Source organism: Phalangium opilio, unplaced genomic scaffold (genome assembly GCF_054372755.1).
Source record: "Phalangium opilio isolate 3A_F unplaced genomic scaffold, DU_Popi_V2 ptg000089l_1, whole genome shotgun sequence".
Classification (NCBI taxonomy): domain Eukaryota; kingdom Metazoa; phylum Arthropoda; class Arachnida; order Opiliones; family Phalangiidae; genus Phalangium; species Phalangium opilio.
Window position 1 is genome coordinate 2,978,939 of NW_028324194.1, and position 18,620 is coordinate 2,997,558.

An 18,620-nucleotide genomic window follows, 5' to 3' on the forward strand; every position below is an offset into this window, starting at 1 on the left:
AAACAGCCCTTTAATTTGTAGAGTGATGCCTTAGTTCCTAAGCTTAATCGTAGGTCTTTAACGTTTCAAAGTGCGTATCATTAAACGATATTCACTATGATACTTGTTGCACGTTCTTATTTGCATACAATGACACATGTCACACCCTGTATACGAGCTCGAAAATGTACTGCAGTGAAGTAGTCCGTCAGGGGTTTTGGAGGTTTTCCACAAAGGTAGGTGTTACTCTGATCTCTTCCACACTGTATAACCTATTTAATCTAGGAGTGCTGTTAGATTGGGGTTAATCATAGTCAAGGGTGCCAAGGTTCGAAATCAGTTTTAATCAGTGAAGATTTACCCTTGGTCTCATCAATTATTGTTTTCACTGGTTTTGATCTTGCTTTATTCTAAAAATTTGTATTTAAATCCAAGGAGGTAAATTGGTTTGGCCAGGGATAGATTTTTTTTAAGAAGGAATGGGTAACAGGTGCGCGTCCAAGTCCACGACCCCCTTACCCGTAACGAAGGGGTATGAAAGAAGAGGCGGGTCTTATTTTCATTATGGTGTTGTATGTATATCCGGGTAAAATAAATGTCGTCTGCCCCTCCGCCTGCCAAGTTGGAATGGGCTCGGATTGTAATTTTTGAAAACACAAGCAAATTTAGCAGAAATGTACTTCGCTTACAAAATCATGAGGATATTAGACATGATTGGCTTAAGAAAGAATTAGCGAACACTTTTCACCCTTACAGATGTACTCCAAATCCAAAACACCGGCACCAAATTCACTAATTACCTTTTTAATTGCTATTAAATACAATTCCCGAATAATTTCCGGACCCTCGCTTTTAGACGGCTCCATTTTGAACCCCTGTGAAGACGCTTATCTGTACAACGCAAGAGGGGTCGTAGTCATAGCGACAGAGGTAAACAGGAATTACGTATTTTTGGCCCTCCTTGTCAGCAACGTCACCAATACGTAGTTTTAGTGAGCCAATAAGATAATTTAATTTTTTGGTTACGTGTTGAAGGAAGGGGCTCTATGCTCGGCTATGAGTCGGACTGAAGTAAAGGCCAAACGTTGTCCGTTCCTTCTTAAAAAAGTAAATCTATCCCTGGTTTGGCTCTACAAGCATCGCCTTGCAATAATTTTTACTACTATAGCTACATTATCATGGGTGTACCTTGCATGAACAGTTCCCAAAATGGAAACCGCGATTCCATATAAACAGCAGCCCCTCCATACATTAATGACAGCAGCATAGTTCAAAACTGATTTTTTTTTAGAAATCAGCAGTGTTTAACTACAGTTTTGAACAATCCCTAAATTAGAGTTTAAATAAGCAAACTTACACCATCATATACGACTATCGTTTTTAAAGTCCCCGTAGTACTGCTCTTTAGGGATCAGCTGTAACGGTACACCGCGTTACGAAAACCGCAGTATACTGAACTGCTGTAACGGGTAAACTGCGTTTTCGGGAAACCGCTATTATGGGGTGCGCTCATGTTTGATTCCCATTATCATGCACTTGCACCGTTATTTTTTTTAATTTTGACAGAGCAGTTACTAGTTTCCATGTGTTTTAATAAAAATAACTGCAGGGGCTTATTTACCTTTCCTTTCTTATTTACGTAATTTTATTTCTAAATAGGATAACCGTAATGACGTTCTTTTAGAATACGAAAGAAGGTTAAAAAAAATTCAAGCAAAAAAGGGGAGACGTTAACAACGTCTTCATGCGAGTGAACGCCATCTACTTTAGCAGCGTTCACCATTTGGAATCATTTTGCGGTGGGTTTGACAAAGCGCAAAAAACCCTTGCGTTACGGTAGAGATTGTTTCTTGTCGTTGGGCCTCGCTTGTCGTTGGGATCAGCTGTAACGGTACACCGCGTTACGAGAACCGCAGTATACTGAACTGCTGTAACGGGTAAACTGCGTTTTCGGGAAACCGCTATTATGGGGTGCGCTCATGTTTGATTCCCATTATCATGCACTTGCACCGTTATTTTTTTTTTAATTTTGACAGAGCAGTTACTAGTTTCCATGTGTTTTAATAAAAATAACTGCAGGGGCTTATTTACCTTTCCTTTCTTATTTACGTAATTTTATTTCTAAATAGGATAACCGTAATGACGTTCTTTTAGAATACGAAAGAAGGTTAAAAAAATTCAAGCAAAAAAAGGGGAGACGTTAACAACGTCTTCATGCGAGTGAACGCCATCTACTTTAGCAGCGTTCACCATTTGGAATCATTTTGCGGTGGGTTTGACAAAGCGCAAAAAACTCTTGCGTTACGGTATTGATTGTTTCTTGTCGTTGGGCCTCGCTATCGAAGTGTCGAAGGCGGCTTCGAACACATTGAAAGACTTGATTAATCTAAGGCAAGAGACAATGTCGTTTGTAAAATCATTTGCTGACATTTTCATTACGGGACAGAATATTGAACTTTTGGGAGACTGGACATCGAACAGAGCCGACTTTCTGTTGAACAAAAGGAGCTGCTCAAAATACCTGAAGACAAAGCAAAGCTTAGCCTTTTCGAAGACGTCTCTCGATGATTTTGGCGCCATATTTCTCGCGTACATCTCTTCATTTTTGGTAATGCTCGTCCAGTTGTTAATGTTAATGTTGAAAGGGGTGACGCGTCGCCAAGTCGAGCACCGATACCAAAAGTATATTGTGCACCCCGAGCTGGTTAGACTGCGTAGAGTTCTGTCGCCTCGATGAATCGGAGAATCCGATTAACCGAGACAGTAGAGAACAGGTGATGCTCCATGGTGTGTATGTCAAAATGCTCAAACCTCATGGCCGCGAGGTAGTCGAAGCTGCAGAGGATATGGGATAAGGTTTCCTCTGCCTCCCCGCAGAACCTACAAAGTGCGTCATCAACGATGCCCAGTAAGTGCAGGTGTCTATTCAGCCGGCAGTGTCCAGTGAGGAGACTGGCAACCAGCCTAATTTTGCTTTTGGTAAGGGCAAGCAGTTCCTTTGCCCTAGTAATGGAAGGACCCGGGACAAACTCCTTGGCTTATCTCTGCCCATCCATGTCGAGCCAGAGCTACAGTTGAAGTGCAGACAACCGGCAGTGAATCCTATGACGAATGATGCCATGGGGGATGGGAACTGCAGGCTCAGGTCCGAAGAACTTCGCCTCAGCCCCTTTTTGGCATACATATCAGCCCTCTCATTGCCCAGGTGTCCGCAGTGTCCTGGCACCCACAGCAATTGAACCTTGTTGCGATCAGCCAAAGAACCTAGCAAATCCAAACAGCTGAGGACCAGTCTAGAGTCGACAAGGCACTGGTTCAGCGCCTTGAAGGCGGCCTGACTATCCGAATAAATCTGAATCATCCGTCCGCGGTAATGTTGCTTGTTGCAGAAATCCCCACATAGACAAATGGCCATGATTTCCGCCTGAGAAACGCTGGAAAAATTGCCAAGGCTCTCGTAAAATCCAAACTTCTTGGTCAAGCAGTAGACCCCGGCACCAACTCCAGAGTCCGTCTTTGAGCCGTCCGTGAACCAGATGGGCTCCCCCCCCCCAGTTCCAAGGACTGGGGTGGTGGAAGCATATTAAGCAGGATTTCCAAAGAAGCTGTGGGGGCTGTCCTCATGGACCCCGTGATACCGATGCACGCCAGCCTTTGAAGCTTGCGTAGTTCATCTTGAGCTGTTTTAAAGCGAACCCTTGACCACCAGACAAGAGCTCCATAGGAGACCACCGGCCTGATGATCCTAGTATAATTCCAGTTTACAGCGCTAGGGCTTAAGCCCCAGGACTTGCTGACTGAACTCCAGATGCGCCTTCTTGATACTAAGATCAAGATGAGATTTCCAAGTAAGCTTGGCATCAAAAGTCACGTCAAGGTACTTGACCTTGGTGGACTTCTTCAAAACCTGTCCAAAGAAAGAAATATCGTTGAAGAAGTCATTAGTCCTTTTCCGGGTAAACGGTATAAGGCCAGTCTTGTTGGGATTGACGGTGAGGTTAACCCCCCTACACCGTTCCTCAACATCATGCAAGATAGTTTTCATCAGTGTAGCGATTGTTGCAGGGAACATCCCTGTAACAATCACTGCGATGTCATCCCAGCAGCTCATCCACCACCAGGCACCAAAGAAGAGGGGAAAGAATCCCTCCCTGAGGACAGCCACGGTCGGTGGAGATTTTCCAGGGATTCCCCGAGAAGAGACGCCGTCACCATACGATACGTGAGCATGGAGTGTATACAAGGACACAAAGTGTCGTCAATACCAAACCGCTCCGCAGCGCGAAGGATAACTTCACTAGAGCCCCTATCAAAGGCTCCCTCAATGTCAAGGAAGATGGCCAAGGACATCTCCTTGAACTCGATGGCCCTGTCAAGGTAGTGCTCGTCCAGTTACGACACACTTTCAAAAATAGAAACGTGGAACGAAGACTGCAAGCTCTTGAACTGAGGAACTACAGCCCTAACTGAAGATCTGATCCCGCTTGAAAAGGACGAAACATCGATTACAATTTGTTGGTGAAAATACTCGTTAAAATTAATTAATTTATTTTCATTCTTGGTGTTTCTGCTGATGTAAAACATTTAGAAACGTGTTTCTCAAAGTTTATTTCGCGACACGTTCTTGTGTCGCGAGGGTTTTCGACCATCTATTAAAGGGAGGGTGAAGTAGAAAATCAAGTGATTTTATATCGATTCTTTACTAATTATAAGACCAGTCTGCATAGTGAAAAATTCAGGAAATACTGCCGAATTATTTTAAAATTCAAATTAAGTTCAGATTTTAAGGATAATTTTAAACAAGGACTTATGACCAATCGCATAACGCCCTGCCTTTTTATTAACAAAATTCTCGTGGCACGTTCCATGCCTAGCGCCACGATTGTCACGTCTCGCGCCTAATTTTATCAAATCTCGTGCAAAATTTCATTTAACACGGAACGTACCACGAGAATTTTGTTAACAAAAAGGCAGGGCGTTACGCGATTGGTCGGCAGGCAGTCTTTGTTTAAAATTATCCTTAAAATCTGAACCTAATTTGAATTTTAAAATCATTCGGAAGTATTTCTTGAATTTTTCACTATGTAGACTGGTCTTATAATTGGTAGAAGAATCGATAAAAAATCACTTGATTTTCTACTTCACCCTCCCTTTAAGAGTCGATTCAAAAAATAGTTAATAGGATATTAGAAAAATTCACAAAATATATTGCTCTAAAACATGTCAAGTGGTATTTCACTGCATGGACAGAGCAATATTGCTTTGTCCATGTTCACTGTGTCAATATTGGATAGCAAATAATTTTTGACTCTTAGTCTCTAGGAGTCTAGTCCAGTGACTGCTTAGGTTTAATACAGGCTGAAACATTCATATTTTCACCACGATATTTCGGTTCTATAGAGCAAAACTAATATGGAAATCGTTCAAAATAAAGCTCTCGGAAATTTAAAAGAATAAAAACTTCACTTGGAAAGATGTGTCGTATATTTAGAATCAGGGCAAAGATGTGTGGTAACTTCGAAAACTTTGGGACACACTGAGGTTATATTATAATTCACTCTCCATTTCGACCACCACAGGAAAAGACCTCCCTCATAGCTAGCGACATTTTTAAGATTTTTCGTTTAATATTCTAGTCCCTAGCAAAATGATCTAATTGTATTTTAATTTGAGCATTGTTTTAATGTTTTCAGGGATAGATTTACTTTTTTAAGAAGGAATGGACAACGTTTGGCCTTTACTTCAGTCCGACTCATAGCCGAGTCACGTAACCAAAAAATTATATTATCTTATTGGCTCACTAAAACTACGTATTGGTGACGTTGCTGACAAGGAGGGCCAAAAATACGTAATTCCTGTTTACCTCTGTCGCTATGACTACGACCCCTCTTGCGTTGTACAGATAAGCGTCTTCACAGGGGTTCAAAATGGAGCCGTCTAAAGGCGAGGGTCCGGAAATTATTCGGGAATTGTATTTAATAGCAATTAAAAAGGTAATTAGTGAATTTGGTGCCGGTGTTTTGGATTTGGAGTACATCTGTAAGGGTGAAAAGTGTTCGCTAATTCTTTCTTAAGCCAATCATGTCTACTGTCCTCATGATTTTGTAAGCAAAAGTACATTTCTGCTAAATTTGCTTGAGTTTTCAAAAATTGCAATCCGAGCCCATTCCAACTTGGCAGGCGGAGGGGAAGACGACATTTATTTTACCCGGATATACATACAACACCATAATGAAAATAAGATCCGCCTCTTCTTTCATACCCCTCCGTCACGGGTAAGGGGGTCGTGGACTTGGACGCGCACTCGAATAACCCTGTTACCCATTCCTTCTTAAAAAAATAAATCTATCCCTGATGTTTTAAACAGTTAGACAGCGTCGCAAAATTAACCCTTTTTCATTTTGGTTATTTAAAAAATACTGCCGTTGTAGGCAAATACTTCAAAAACTAAACGATAAGTGCACATAATGGATGCTCAAATTTTTACTTTTGACAACATGATTATAAACCATCAATTATTTTAGAAAAATATTCATGTTCGTAGTTTTTTTCCGTCACAGTTACTTTTTCAAAAAAATATTTTATGATGAAATTGAAATGACAGCATTATTTTAAAAATAATACGCGTACTCCGTAAAATGTCCATTTTAAATTTACTTACAAACAAGTTGGGAAAACCAAAATATTACCTCTCCGAGTCAAGAGGAGGACTACTAATACAAACTTATTAACCTAGAAATAGAATTATTTCTCTTTTTGAAGTAAAAATTTACTAATTATTAAAGCAGTATTCCAAGAATAGCGAATATACAGTAAAGCAGACAACATTTACATCCAATGAAGATATGTCTTGGACACATGGAAATCAGTAAATGGGAAAAAATGGAAATGAAGTGTATAAATTTTGGAGATATATAACCTTTATGTTTTTGAAAAGGCCCAATTGTCTACGCCTCAACTGTTAATCCTATATTCTCATAACTACACTCGAAACTGGCTTGTAGTATAAACACTACTGTTTCGTTTCACCTCAACGATATTCTTAGTTTGCCAACATGCGTGTTAAGGTTAAATATTACCAAAGCTGACTTGTGGTTAGACGCACTGAAAGTAAACGCGCACCATAACAAGAATGAAAACTTCGAAGCTATAACCCGATAACGATTAGGCCTTTCACTAATCTAATTGCCACCATGATGCTTTCTTCTATTATAAAATCTAAACCTCATTATTTAAACGTGTATTTAACTTTCGGCTCATTCTGAACCGTTAATGTCCCTTCATTACAGACACGAAAATTAAACCCCAAAGTTATTTACTGTTTGGTTCCCTAAGCCTATTGCGGATACTACTTGATTATCCGACCAGTCCTTAGCTTTCTTCATAATATCACTAAACCAAGGATTATTCTATATGCAGATGTAGTATAGCTTAAGTAATATATAATCAGCTATTTCAAATAATAATATTAAAAAATATCTTTGGAATATCAAAATGAAACAGAGCTTTAAAGCTACAAAATTTAGGGCTGTGCGAGCCTTGATTTTTTGGGTTCGAGCCGAGCCTCGAGCCTTGCATTTTTCGGTTATCGAGCTTCGAGCCAAGCCTCGAGTTTCTTATCGAGCTTCGAGCCTTAAGCTGCATGTTCAAAATCTGGTTTCGAGCTTTTATCGAGCCTAAAATTTCAATGGCGGGCCTTAACGACTTTCAATTTTAGCTCTTAATTTGGAATGATATTCCTTGACACTTTCAATTGCTGGCCTTGGTAAAGAAAAAACCTATTAATTCGTAAATATAACAGATAAACTTTTATTTGACTATAATTAAACTCGAATCCTATTATCACTAATCGAAATTACTTACGTGCACTGACAATTGCATTGATAATACAAACCAAGCGTATTTTTCTATACATAAAAGTAAAACTAAAACTTGAAGAATGATTTTTCATTTTTTTCTTTGCTCACAAGTGGAAGTTAAACTTACACCAATCAAATGTGGGCTAACAAAAAAGACACCAACCAGAATATTTTCCTATTTCGCGCGTCACTGCAGCGTCTCAACATTCAGTAGATTGTGTTAGATGGTAATTCTTGACCTTTAACCTAATCTAGAATCTCACAGACCACTGACTGAACCTCGATAACCTCAAGATTTGGTGTCGAGCTTTTATCGAGCTTTTTTCCGAGCCTCGAAAAGTTACTCGGCTCGAAGCTCGATCGAGCTTTCCAGTCCTATCGAGTACTCGCACAGGCCTAACAAAATTACTAAATGCATCGTAATTACGAAAAATATTTCCACATATTCACTTTATATTATGGAACAAGGCGAACTGCTAACGCAGCGCACTCGTGTAACAACGGACGGACACACACAGACAAACACATAGACTGCTTTTTAACTCAAATCGTATTAATTTTGAGTTGAGAAACAAGATTATCTTAAATAATAAAATAAATATAATTAATATAAAATATTTTCTTCGTTAGTTATTCGCCTTATTGAACGTTACATCGTTCTAAAAAAGAACAATTAAACATTCTTGACAGACTTGACTAATATTGGCGTTTGAAATGAAGCATACGCCGGTTGCTTCGCCTTACTCAAATAGGTAGTATCAAAATCGGATTTATGTACTAAGAACGTCGGATCGTAGCTTTAGCCTCTAGTGCCATCCTCGCATACTTTATTGGGAAACTTCGTCTGCTTATATTTTGACTCCACCCACAAATTCTGTATATAGCCGCCCTATTTTCGTGGTTAATTATTTTTTTCCGAAATTGCGCCAGTGGTTAAAAAGCAAAGTGGACAACAATGCGATATAACTGAACTCCCGATTTAGTGGAATTAAGTTTTAAAGTTATGAATATAAATAATTGATGTTTCTTTTTTTAAGTATCTTGTTTTTCTTCAACATCAATATTCTTAACTTTAAAACTCAATTCCACTAAATCGGGAGTTATATCGCATTGTTGTCCACTTTGCTTTTTTACCACTGGCGCAATTTCGGAAAAAAATATTTAGCCACGAAAATAGAGATAAGAATATCATTTTCGATTTCTAGAAGTCGCTATATACAGAATTTGTGGGTGGAGTCAAAATATAAGCAGACGAAGTTTCTCAATAAAGTATGCGAGGATGGGTACTAGAGAATTTGCTACGTTCAACGTTCTTCTTACATAAATCCGTTTTTGGTAGTATATAAAGGCTTCGAATCGCAGCTATAGATAAGAACAGCGCAACAGCGTGAATATTTGGTGGAAGCGCCGCCATTGGGAGGCTAGACGTTTCTCGTAACCCTAGCCGATCGCCGCGTACGTCCTAACCTTAATAATGATGGAGTAGAAGCCAGTGTGTACAGACTGGTGTCCATGTGGGATGGACAAAGACCAGAAGATGGTGGTGTGTAGAGACCGGTGTCCATGTGGGATGGGCAAGGAGCAGATGGTGGTGGTGATTAGAAGCCAGTGTGTATTAGACTGGTGTCCATGTGGGATGGACAAAGACCAGAAGATGGTGGTGTGTGGAAGCCAGTGTGTACAGACTGGTGTCAGAGTGGGATGGACAAAGAGCAGATGATGGTGGACTATATAAGCCAGTAAGTAAAGACTGGTGTCCTTGTGGGAAGGACAAATGACCAAAGGATGGTGGTGTTAGACAGGCAATTTATAATAGCCATTGTAAGTGGAATACAATTTTCCAAATTTCCCGGAACTGTAAATGTGGTCCGGAATTTGGGAAACCTTTGCTCCTATTTGAAAACTGCGAACGCGGTCCCCTGGGGGTAAGTCAATAACAACAGACTGACACACACACAGACATACAGCTACGTCGAAATTAGAACCTCTCCGTGACATACGTCACTTGGAGAGGTAAAAATTAATTATACTTTATCTGCATTCTGCCCATAAAGGGAGAATGATAAAAACTCCAAGTCACGTTACTTTTGATACGAACAAAGATGTATAACAAGAGTCAAAGAATATTTTAGTTATTAATTGAGAAAAGGACTTAATTTATAACATAATTATTCAATTGGCGATTGAATGAGAAGAACCCAGAAAAATTGAAACAAAGCTTAAAATTTCAGACCATATAGATTTTTGGGCGCTCTTTAACGTGGTTTGGTCTCCCACACTATCCCATTGGTGGAATTTCCGCCATATTGGAAAATCGTGGAAAATGGCAGACAAAATCGAGAAAACGTTTAATTACTCTGGTTCTACTCAACCGATTAACACGTAACTGGGCTTCAATTGTAGATTACCTTGAAACATATATTACATCACTAATGATATTTTGCCCTACAACTAACCAGAAGTTCACAATCTGACCTCATATAAAAAATGGGAATTTAAAGCATTTTATGGGTTATGACAAATATATAATTCTGACAAGAGTATATTTGCTGAAGTATTTTATTTTGGGAAGAACCGATATATCTAAAATGGTTGATAAATAGAACAAATTGTACATTTGACTCAGATGGGTTTGTCATCCAAGTCTTTTCCATATTCATCATTCAAATGTTCAGTATTTGGGTAACTGTCACAATAAGTCGAACTATCGCCTTCAGTTGCGTTTAAAGTGCCAAGTTTATAAGGTTTTTTTTTTGGTAAAGGTTTTATCCATTAGTTGTCCTCCTCGGACTCGGACTTGCAACTAGTTGCCCGTGTTACAACCTGTTTTAATAGAAATTTGCAGGTTCTCGGGAGTCCTGCGCAAGGCTAGTGACACTACTAGACAAGTCCATTTTTCCCCTATGCGAGTCTTCCTTTTTTTTCTCTCTCTATAGTCGCGACTCGCGTTTACACGAGACATTTTGAAACCGTTTTGGAAAGTACAAAAGGAATATTACGCTGTTAAAAGCAGAGATCTTTCACGTCAAAAGGCAAATATTACTTTTCAAAAAAAATTAGGCCTTTCCAAAACGGTTGAAAACGGTTTCAAAGTTTCTCGTGTAAACGCTGCTTATTTTTGTTGGGCAAGTTTATTTCTTATTCGCGAGGGGTCAACTAAAGCAAGCTACACCATCGTAAGTAAATAAGTGACTATTTTTAATTTAGACTCATAAGACTCAGTAAAAACTTTTGGACTCGCATTGGACTCGATTAACAATTTTTGAGTTTTTGGAGGACTCGCTAGAACTGGAAAATTGGACTCGAAAACTCGCGAGTACTGGAAAATTGGACTCGAGAACTCGCGAGTACTGGAAAATTGGACTCGAGAACTCGCGAGTACTGGAAAATTGGACTCGAGAACTAGCGAGTACTGGAAAATTGGACTCGAGGACTCGCGAGTACTGGAAAATTGGACTCGAGGACTCGCGAGTACTGGAAAATTGGACTCGAGGACTCGCGAGTACTGGAAAATTGGACTCGAGAACTCGCGAGTACTGGCAAATTGGACTCGAGAACTCGCGAGTACTAGAAAATTGGACTCGAGGACTCGCGAGTACTGGAAAATTGGACTCTAGTCCTAACATATTTAAATGCAAACGTTGACAACGTAATCTTTCAGCAGCTTGTTCTCTCTCGTTACATTTGGTTTTGTCGCCGCCGTTTTCGACTTAAGTTGTCATGCAGCTGTTCCATATTAAAATAACTAGGGTCACTGCGCCGTTTCTCCCTACGTATTCTTCGAGTCATGTTGTCACGCAGCTTTTCCATTTCACGATAATTAGGGTCATTACGCCGTCTTTCTCTTCGACGTTCAGCGTCACGTTGTCCCTTAGACTTACGAGCGTGTATCTGATTAGCATCTTGACCTTGTAAATTAACGTTAGGCAAACTATTGGACGTGTCACTTCTCAAAGTGCAATTTCTTTCATTAGTCTCTTTGTCTTGTAAGGTAACATTCGGCAATTGACTCGAAGTATCACTTGTCCAAGTGCAATTTGATTGAGTTGCACCTTGATTTTCTAATTTAACGTCAGGCAAACTAAATGAGGCTGACGTGTCACTTCTCCAAGTGCAATTCGACTGACTACCGTCTCGATCTTCTATTTTAACCTCAGGCAAACTGTTCGACGTATCATTGACATTTTTCGAAGTGCAAATTTGCTGGTTCGTCGTATTCATTGCTACAAACTTCATCAAAGCCTTTTTCTTAGCGGCGTATAGTAACCGTTTTCGTTCATTCTCTTTCTTTCGAAATTCTGGATTCATTCTCAGCCGCCTCATTTTATGGGTTGAGGAATGTTTTTCAACTGACATTTTAGTTAGACTTTAGTTATTTTCCTCGGTTGACACATTTGATTGTTTGGTGTTTATGCGTTAGAGGTTTTACTACCGCCGTCGATTTGCCAGAACGTAGCAGACGATATGAACAGAAAGTAGTACCAAATATTTTGCTGGACTCGCGACGGGAAAATTGTCAAAATTGCTTCCAGACTAATAAAAAATGTTTGCTTTAAGAACTCAACGGCTTAAACTGAAAAATGCATTGAGAAATTTATAAAGAAAAATTTAACATAACAAATTAAATTTAATGAAATATGGAGAAAAAGTTGAAAAACCCGAAATACATGGGAGAGGTAGTAAAAAAAAAAGGGTATATATCGTCCCCTCACGGTGAAATCTTTTAAAATTTACAATAATTAATCTAATTAAATTTATCTTTCCAATGAACCTAATCTCATTTAAGAGAGACAACTCCTTCATACTTAAATTAACTAATGAAGTTAGAAGGAAAGTAAAATATCTCGCACCCCTCAAGGTGAATCTTTTAAAGGAAAAGTAGGTAACATACCATCATACCTTAAAAGAACGGCCTTTATCTATGTATAAAAGCAAAAATATTAAAAAAAATTATTAGCGTTTAATTAGTCTTAAAAACGTGGATTTCTGCGCGGCCATTAGTTTAGTGGCGTTTGTTAAATCACGTGGGAAACTCAAGGAAGTTTATGGAAAAACATAGGAACTGTATGGAAAAAACCCTGGAAAACACAGGGAAATATATGGGAAAAAAGTGGAAAACACAGGGAAATGGGTTTTCCAAAAGTTATATGAACCCTGCATTCAGTCGTTAAATCGGGATTGCTTAATAAACATCCAAACTCACAAGCTTCTACATTCCTAATATTTGTAGGTTTCGTACACCGGTGTATTGCAGGTAGAAGTTCTACAGGGTTCGATAGTAAATACATTTTACCCCTGCAAGTTCGGCACTAGATTGTTCGCGCACTTTTCGAAAAACTACGCGTCCATTTTTGAACACATTTAAATATTGGTAAATTCCGCACGCTTTAATAATTGACAGCGTTATGTTTCGTGGCAGTCGAAAAGCCAGGTTTTCACCGACCAAAATTCACGAATGCGGTAAAAACAATGCTGCATATAAAACGGCGGCAAACCGTAGTGAAACTTGAAATACGAAGAGCGCGGACTCGTGGAGACCATGGATTAACAAACGCTAGGGATTGTTTGCTCCCCCTAAAAGATAAAGCATGCGTGTTCCAAACGCCTCCTAGCCGCAGCTACATTCCCTAACAGGAAGTTATATGAAAATTTGACCAAATATCACGTGTCTTATGACGTCAAAATTAAAATCCAGCCTAAATTAGAAGCCGCCATCTTTAAAATCCACAAAACCGATTTATGTTGCCTAGAGATGGCGCTAGATCTACACCCGTTTTGGTCCAATCAAGGAATGATTCGCAACATGTAGTTGGCGACAGTATTACATGGGAAACACTGTTAGTGAACAATCCTTAGCGTTAGTTAATCCATGTGGAGACCAAGGCTTAAAGTTTATGTTGAAAATGCACCAATAGAAACCTATCGATTTTCGAAGACTTCATTGTCTTTGTAAAAACATTCGCTTTATCATATAAATAAGATTAAACCAAACAAATTAGTTGACTCTACAACACAAACGCCTTCAATTAAAAAATGGCGTCGAATAAAACATGTCAAAAGTTTACCAAAACCAAAAATAAATATTTATTTTTACTATAACGTCACGCATTCGTTGATTCCTATTGGCCAACGCTTTCCTTTCAAACAGTGAAAACCAAGCGTAAGAAAAGAAAATAGATGCATCAAAATGAAATGAAACACAATGTGAAAGAAAATTATTTACTGAGTTTGTTTTTCTGTACAGTCAAGTTAATACACGCTATTTTCAGTTTTTACTTTTGCGCTCTTTAGAGCAGCGAAAGTATTGTTCTGACCTCTGTTGGCTGGACGGCTGGCTGGATTTGGTGTAACCGCATAATAAGTTTCGTCATAAATAAACTTTTGAATTTCAAATTTCCCGCGAATTTTCGACTCGAAATTCACCCGTAGTTCACCTCACACCTCATAGGTGGCGTAACGTATTTAATTTCAATTGAAATTATTTTTCTGTCGGCGCCGGGCCTCGAACCCGCAATGTCCTGATCCATACGAGACGCCAGTGAAGTCGCCCGACCGCGCGCTCTACCACGAAGCCACGCTTGGTTGTATTACAGAGCGAGTTAAATTATACTGAAGAGAAGAAAGAGAGAGTTAGGATATGGACCCCCCCCCACCTCCCCGACGCCCGCACTTACTGCGTGGGTTTAGCGGGAGACGAGAGAGAGAGAACTGTGCAACTGTCTGGCTTTAGATATGGACCCCCCACCTCCCCGACGCCCGCCACTGGATGCTGTCGAATATATATTGTATCGCGCTAGAGGAGGAGGGACAGTTGCTTGCAATTTTTTTTTTGCAATTTATAATTATTATATATCTTTTTAATCCTAGGCAAGATTAGATTTCTACTTGGGAACTTAAACATTACAATTAATATTATCATATTAATCAAAAAAGAAATTAAGGTTCTCCCCGACAGAAGGCGCGCTAAGCAGAGAGAGTTTTCTAATTTCACCAATGATATCGTTTAAAAGTTAGGCAGGTTGATTTACTAATAAAATTAAATGTATTAACAAAATGAAACTCGAGTCAGCGTTTTAAAACTATAACTAGTTTGGGACGGAGGTACCATTGCTCACTATTTGTTTGGCAAGTTTAAAATTAAATGATCACTTAACGGAACTGACATAAAATAATAGGTAGATTTTTGCAGAATTAAATTGCAGATTCTTTGCAAAATTAACTAATCATTTTGGCAGTTTCCGCTCTCGCTGGGTTCATCTACTAATAACAGTTACGTAAGTGATAATTATAAAAATAAAATCAACAATCTCATAAAATCAACAACTCAAAATATAAAATGAAGTTTATGATCAAAATGAATCTAATTTCAATCAACGACAAACGGAATCAACGTGTTCATCTCTCCATCCACGGAAATATGAAATTTCTACATGAAACATGAAAGTGCTATCAACCTAACAATTTTTAGAAATGTAATTTTAATCAGTGAAACATACTCATTTAAAGTTAACTAATTATAAGTCGCTAATTTGATTATTATATTTAAAAAAAATTATATTATTTAAGTAATAAATTTAACGATGGTGTTGATAGTACCAATAGAGTTTTCAAGGATTGATTACGTTAATATCAACATATCAAACAAAAAGTATTTAATTATAATTTGGAATTTCAATTTAAATTTATACAGTTTTTTAAATGCCCATTGAGATTCAGAGTCTGTCAATCTCCAGTCTCTGCCAAGTGATTTAAATTTTCAGACCCTCTCTGTGGGAAAGGGGGAATTAAATTAACGAGACTTACAAACTGACATCATCCTTAAATTAAATAAGGATTATAAATTAAAATTTAAATCAAGGTATTGAAGGTTTAATTAACGTTACTTTGAAAGTATCAAATTAAAAATTTACAACTTAAGCTCATCAATAAAAAGAACATTAAGATAAATATTAATAGGCATAAACAATCATCAATAAAAAGAACATTAAGATAATTATTAAAAGGCATGGACAATTTACAACTTAAGCTCATTAATAAAAAGAACATTAAGATAATTATTAATAGGCCTTTCCTATTATGGGGGTAGTAAAACTGTACCAGTCCAGAAAGAACATACAATTTTGTTTAAGAATGGACTAGCAAAATTTCACTATTTTGTCTTCCTTAAACTTTGTATTCTGGCAGCTCTGTTGCCAAGAGTTTTTTGTTAGTTTGGCAACCTAGGCCATCGTCATCAAAGCAATGTTTTTTCCTAACCTCAGGCTCATACGCCGAAGTGTGTACCTTATTCGAATGTTAGGAAAGGATTTTAAAATATCCATGCGGTGGGATAACTAGTTAAATATCAGCAACAGTTGAAAAACCTTCGCCTAACTAACAAGGTCTGCTACAGTATAAGGTACAATTCGTTCAGTAATATAAATCGGTTACATAATAATAAAAATATAAATTTAAATAAGATTTGCAAACGCTTCAGAAACTCCCGTTACTCGGACCCCGAGTCCCCCGTCTCCCCGATACACTAAAGACCGAGGCTTAAACCTCGTAGCTCGCGGCCATCTTTATTGTTTACATCATGGGCTCGTCACTACAGGGTAGGAAATAAGACAGGTTTACAAGTCCCAAACCAGTTTATTAATTGCTCGGACCAGTTTATTTATTCCAAAAGTTGGGGTCAGTGGTATCAGGGAGCACTTTATTAATTAGGGTTTTTGGAAAAAATAGACGGTGGGACCAGTTTATAAATTCGGGGTTCCATTTTAGAATTTTTCTAGCTCAACACATTTTCTACCAATTCTACTCCTAGGTAGTTAGTACTCCTTGGCTACAACTTCCCTACAAAAGTTTTGTATTCTATTGACTATTGATCTTGTCTAGCGTCTATACTCTAGAATGAGTCTCTTGTAGTCGACAGTCTAGACCATAGCCAGTACTAGTTGTCAGTAGTCGTATTTCTCAGTAGTGCATGGTCACATTACAAGATTTTGATCTGGCTTACTGATAGCGAGAGAAGATATTGCCGCTGAATTTATGGAAAATGCAATAAGGAATAAGGCTAGTTCAGAAAAGGATTAAGAACTTCAAATATCATTAGACATGTTGATTGATATTTAGTGGCAACTAGTTGAAAAATTGTGATAAGAAATAAAAGTTAACTGTTATGGATTGTTATATGCTACTTTTTCCTACAGTAAAAAATTCAAATTCAATTACAATTTTCAGCTTCTTTACTTTTGTGTCTTTACGTGCTTTTTATTCTCACCATTTTAGAAATTTAATTTATAGTGGGACCGGTAAAATAATAATTAATGCGAGGGTCACTGGTCCCAAGGACCACCACCACATCCGCGACACCAATTCGCCGCAACCCACTCCGAAACAGACGAGCGCCTGAAAGGCTCAACCTATGAGACAGCAGCTAAACCAAGTTTTCACCATAATAACAATAACCTCATGAAGGACAGTATAAATAATGAGTTTAAACAAACTTTTCACCATAATAACAATAACCTCATAAAGGACAGTATAAATAATGACTTTAAACAAACTTTTCACCACAATAACAATAACCTCATAAAGGACAGTATAAAATAGTGACTTAAACAAAGTTAAATCTGAATTACAATCTACCTCATTTAGCTCAACCAAACTGTTACAAATGCATAGCGCAATATTACAAGTTGCCAATGATCTTCGAATTTTATTGTTAAACCCTCACATTATCTTAAGACTCATACAGTCACTGGGTTTTAATCTCACGGGAGAGTATTGCTATATTCGTAATTCCCGCCTATTCCAAACACAACCTAGATGGCGCCCCATCCTCAGATATGATTGATTGTAACCCCCATTTTCTAAGCATGAGATATACGTCGTTTACCAGGCAAATTAAAGGTGGGCTGCCATTGCGTCTTAGTAGTTTTTGATACCGCCATCTAGCGTCGAAGTAAAGCGTAAAATTCGGTATTTTTGTCTCTTTAAACGTCGGTGTTTAAAGCCATCTAGCGTTCAAAAGCAGGAAGTTCAAAACCATCGTCTGAAATCCTTTGGCTCGGTGAATCCGATGATTTGAACATATTTTTTAATTCTCATTGGTAATTAGTAAGTTTTGAAAAATAAAAATGGCAAGCTGGGGTAGAACATGTTCCGTTCTTGGCTGTAAAAGTAGTGATAGGGATTTAAGGGAGTGGAGATCGTGGGTTTGCAAACTTCATTCGGGACCTGACAAAGGGTTAACTCTGTGTCATAAAGATTGTTGTTGTCCGCGGCCATTTTTAAAATACGGAATAAAATCAAAGTACAGAATTCGCTCACTAGATGGCGATTACCAAAAACTACTCACATTTTAAAAATGGGAGGTAACCTCGTACATCGCGTATAGGAGAGAACACTCCTCACTTCTTTATCCGCACTCAAGCGGCATCCTTGCCACCCAATGTAACGAATGACCATAATCATATGGTAGAATAAATCTTGGATATTGATTAGTATATCTAGCCTAATTAATCCACCAAGACTTGAACACTACAGTTAATTACTTATTTAATTAAACTGTAAACCAAATTCTTACTAGATTGGTTTTATTCATAATCGGAATGCTATTTTATAAACAATGGAAAAAAACCTGAAAATTATAAATTTGTCGGGGTCAATGAATATAGTAATACTAATTCTAGTCACTAGAGGGCGCGCAAAAGTGTAATCTGGCCGGGGCCATCTTGTTTTTAAGTAGAAATGAAACACTTTTTCATTCGATCAAACCATTTTTTTGCATCGATAGAC

The 18,620-nt window shown here is 38.3% G+C and overlaps 1 protein-coding gene and 2 long non-coding RNA genes across 3 annotated transcripts; 2 read left to right on the forward strand and 1 right to left on the reverse strand.

Annotated features, from left to right (window-relative positions):
• Window positions 1-10,383: 10,383 nt before the first annotated feature.
• On the reverse strand, window positions 10,384-12,388 carry LOC149647005 (uncharacterized). The gene is made up of 2 exons (XM_089849858.1): window positions 11,463-12,388; window positions 10,384-10,661 (listed from the first exon to the last, which is right to left on the reverse strand). Exon 1 carries the CDS (start codon window positions 12,192-12,194, stop codon window positions 11,517-11,519), a length of 678 nt encoding a protein of 225 aa, XP_089705984.1. The 5' UTR covers window positions 12,195-12,388; the 3' UTR covers window positions 10,384-10,661; window positions 11,463-11,516.
• A 2,453-nt stretch (window positions 12,389-14,841) lies between these two features.
• On the forward strand, window positions 14,842-15,442 carry LOC149647006 (uncharacterized). The gene is made up of 2 exons (XR_016371845.1): window positions 14,842-14,963; window positions 15,028-15,442. It is a non-coding gene; the product is annotated as an uncharacterized LOC149647006 (long non-coding RNA).
• Window positions 15,443-15,572: 130 nt separating this feature from the next.
• On the forward strand, window positions 15,573-18,328 carry LOC149647007 (uncharacterized). Its single transcript, XR_016371846.1, has 2 exons — window positions 15,573-17,028; window positions 17,109-18,328. It is a non-coding gene; the product is annotated as an uncharacterized LOC149647007 (long non-coding RNA).
• Window positions 18,329-18,620: the final 292 nt, after the last annotated feature.

What these genes read in the sequence shown, in the direction of transcription:
- LOC149647005 (XM_089849858.1), bottom strand. Translation starts at nt 12,194, where the DNA reads ATGTCAGTTGAAAAACATTCCTCAACCCATAAAATGAGGCGGCTGAGA.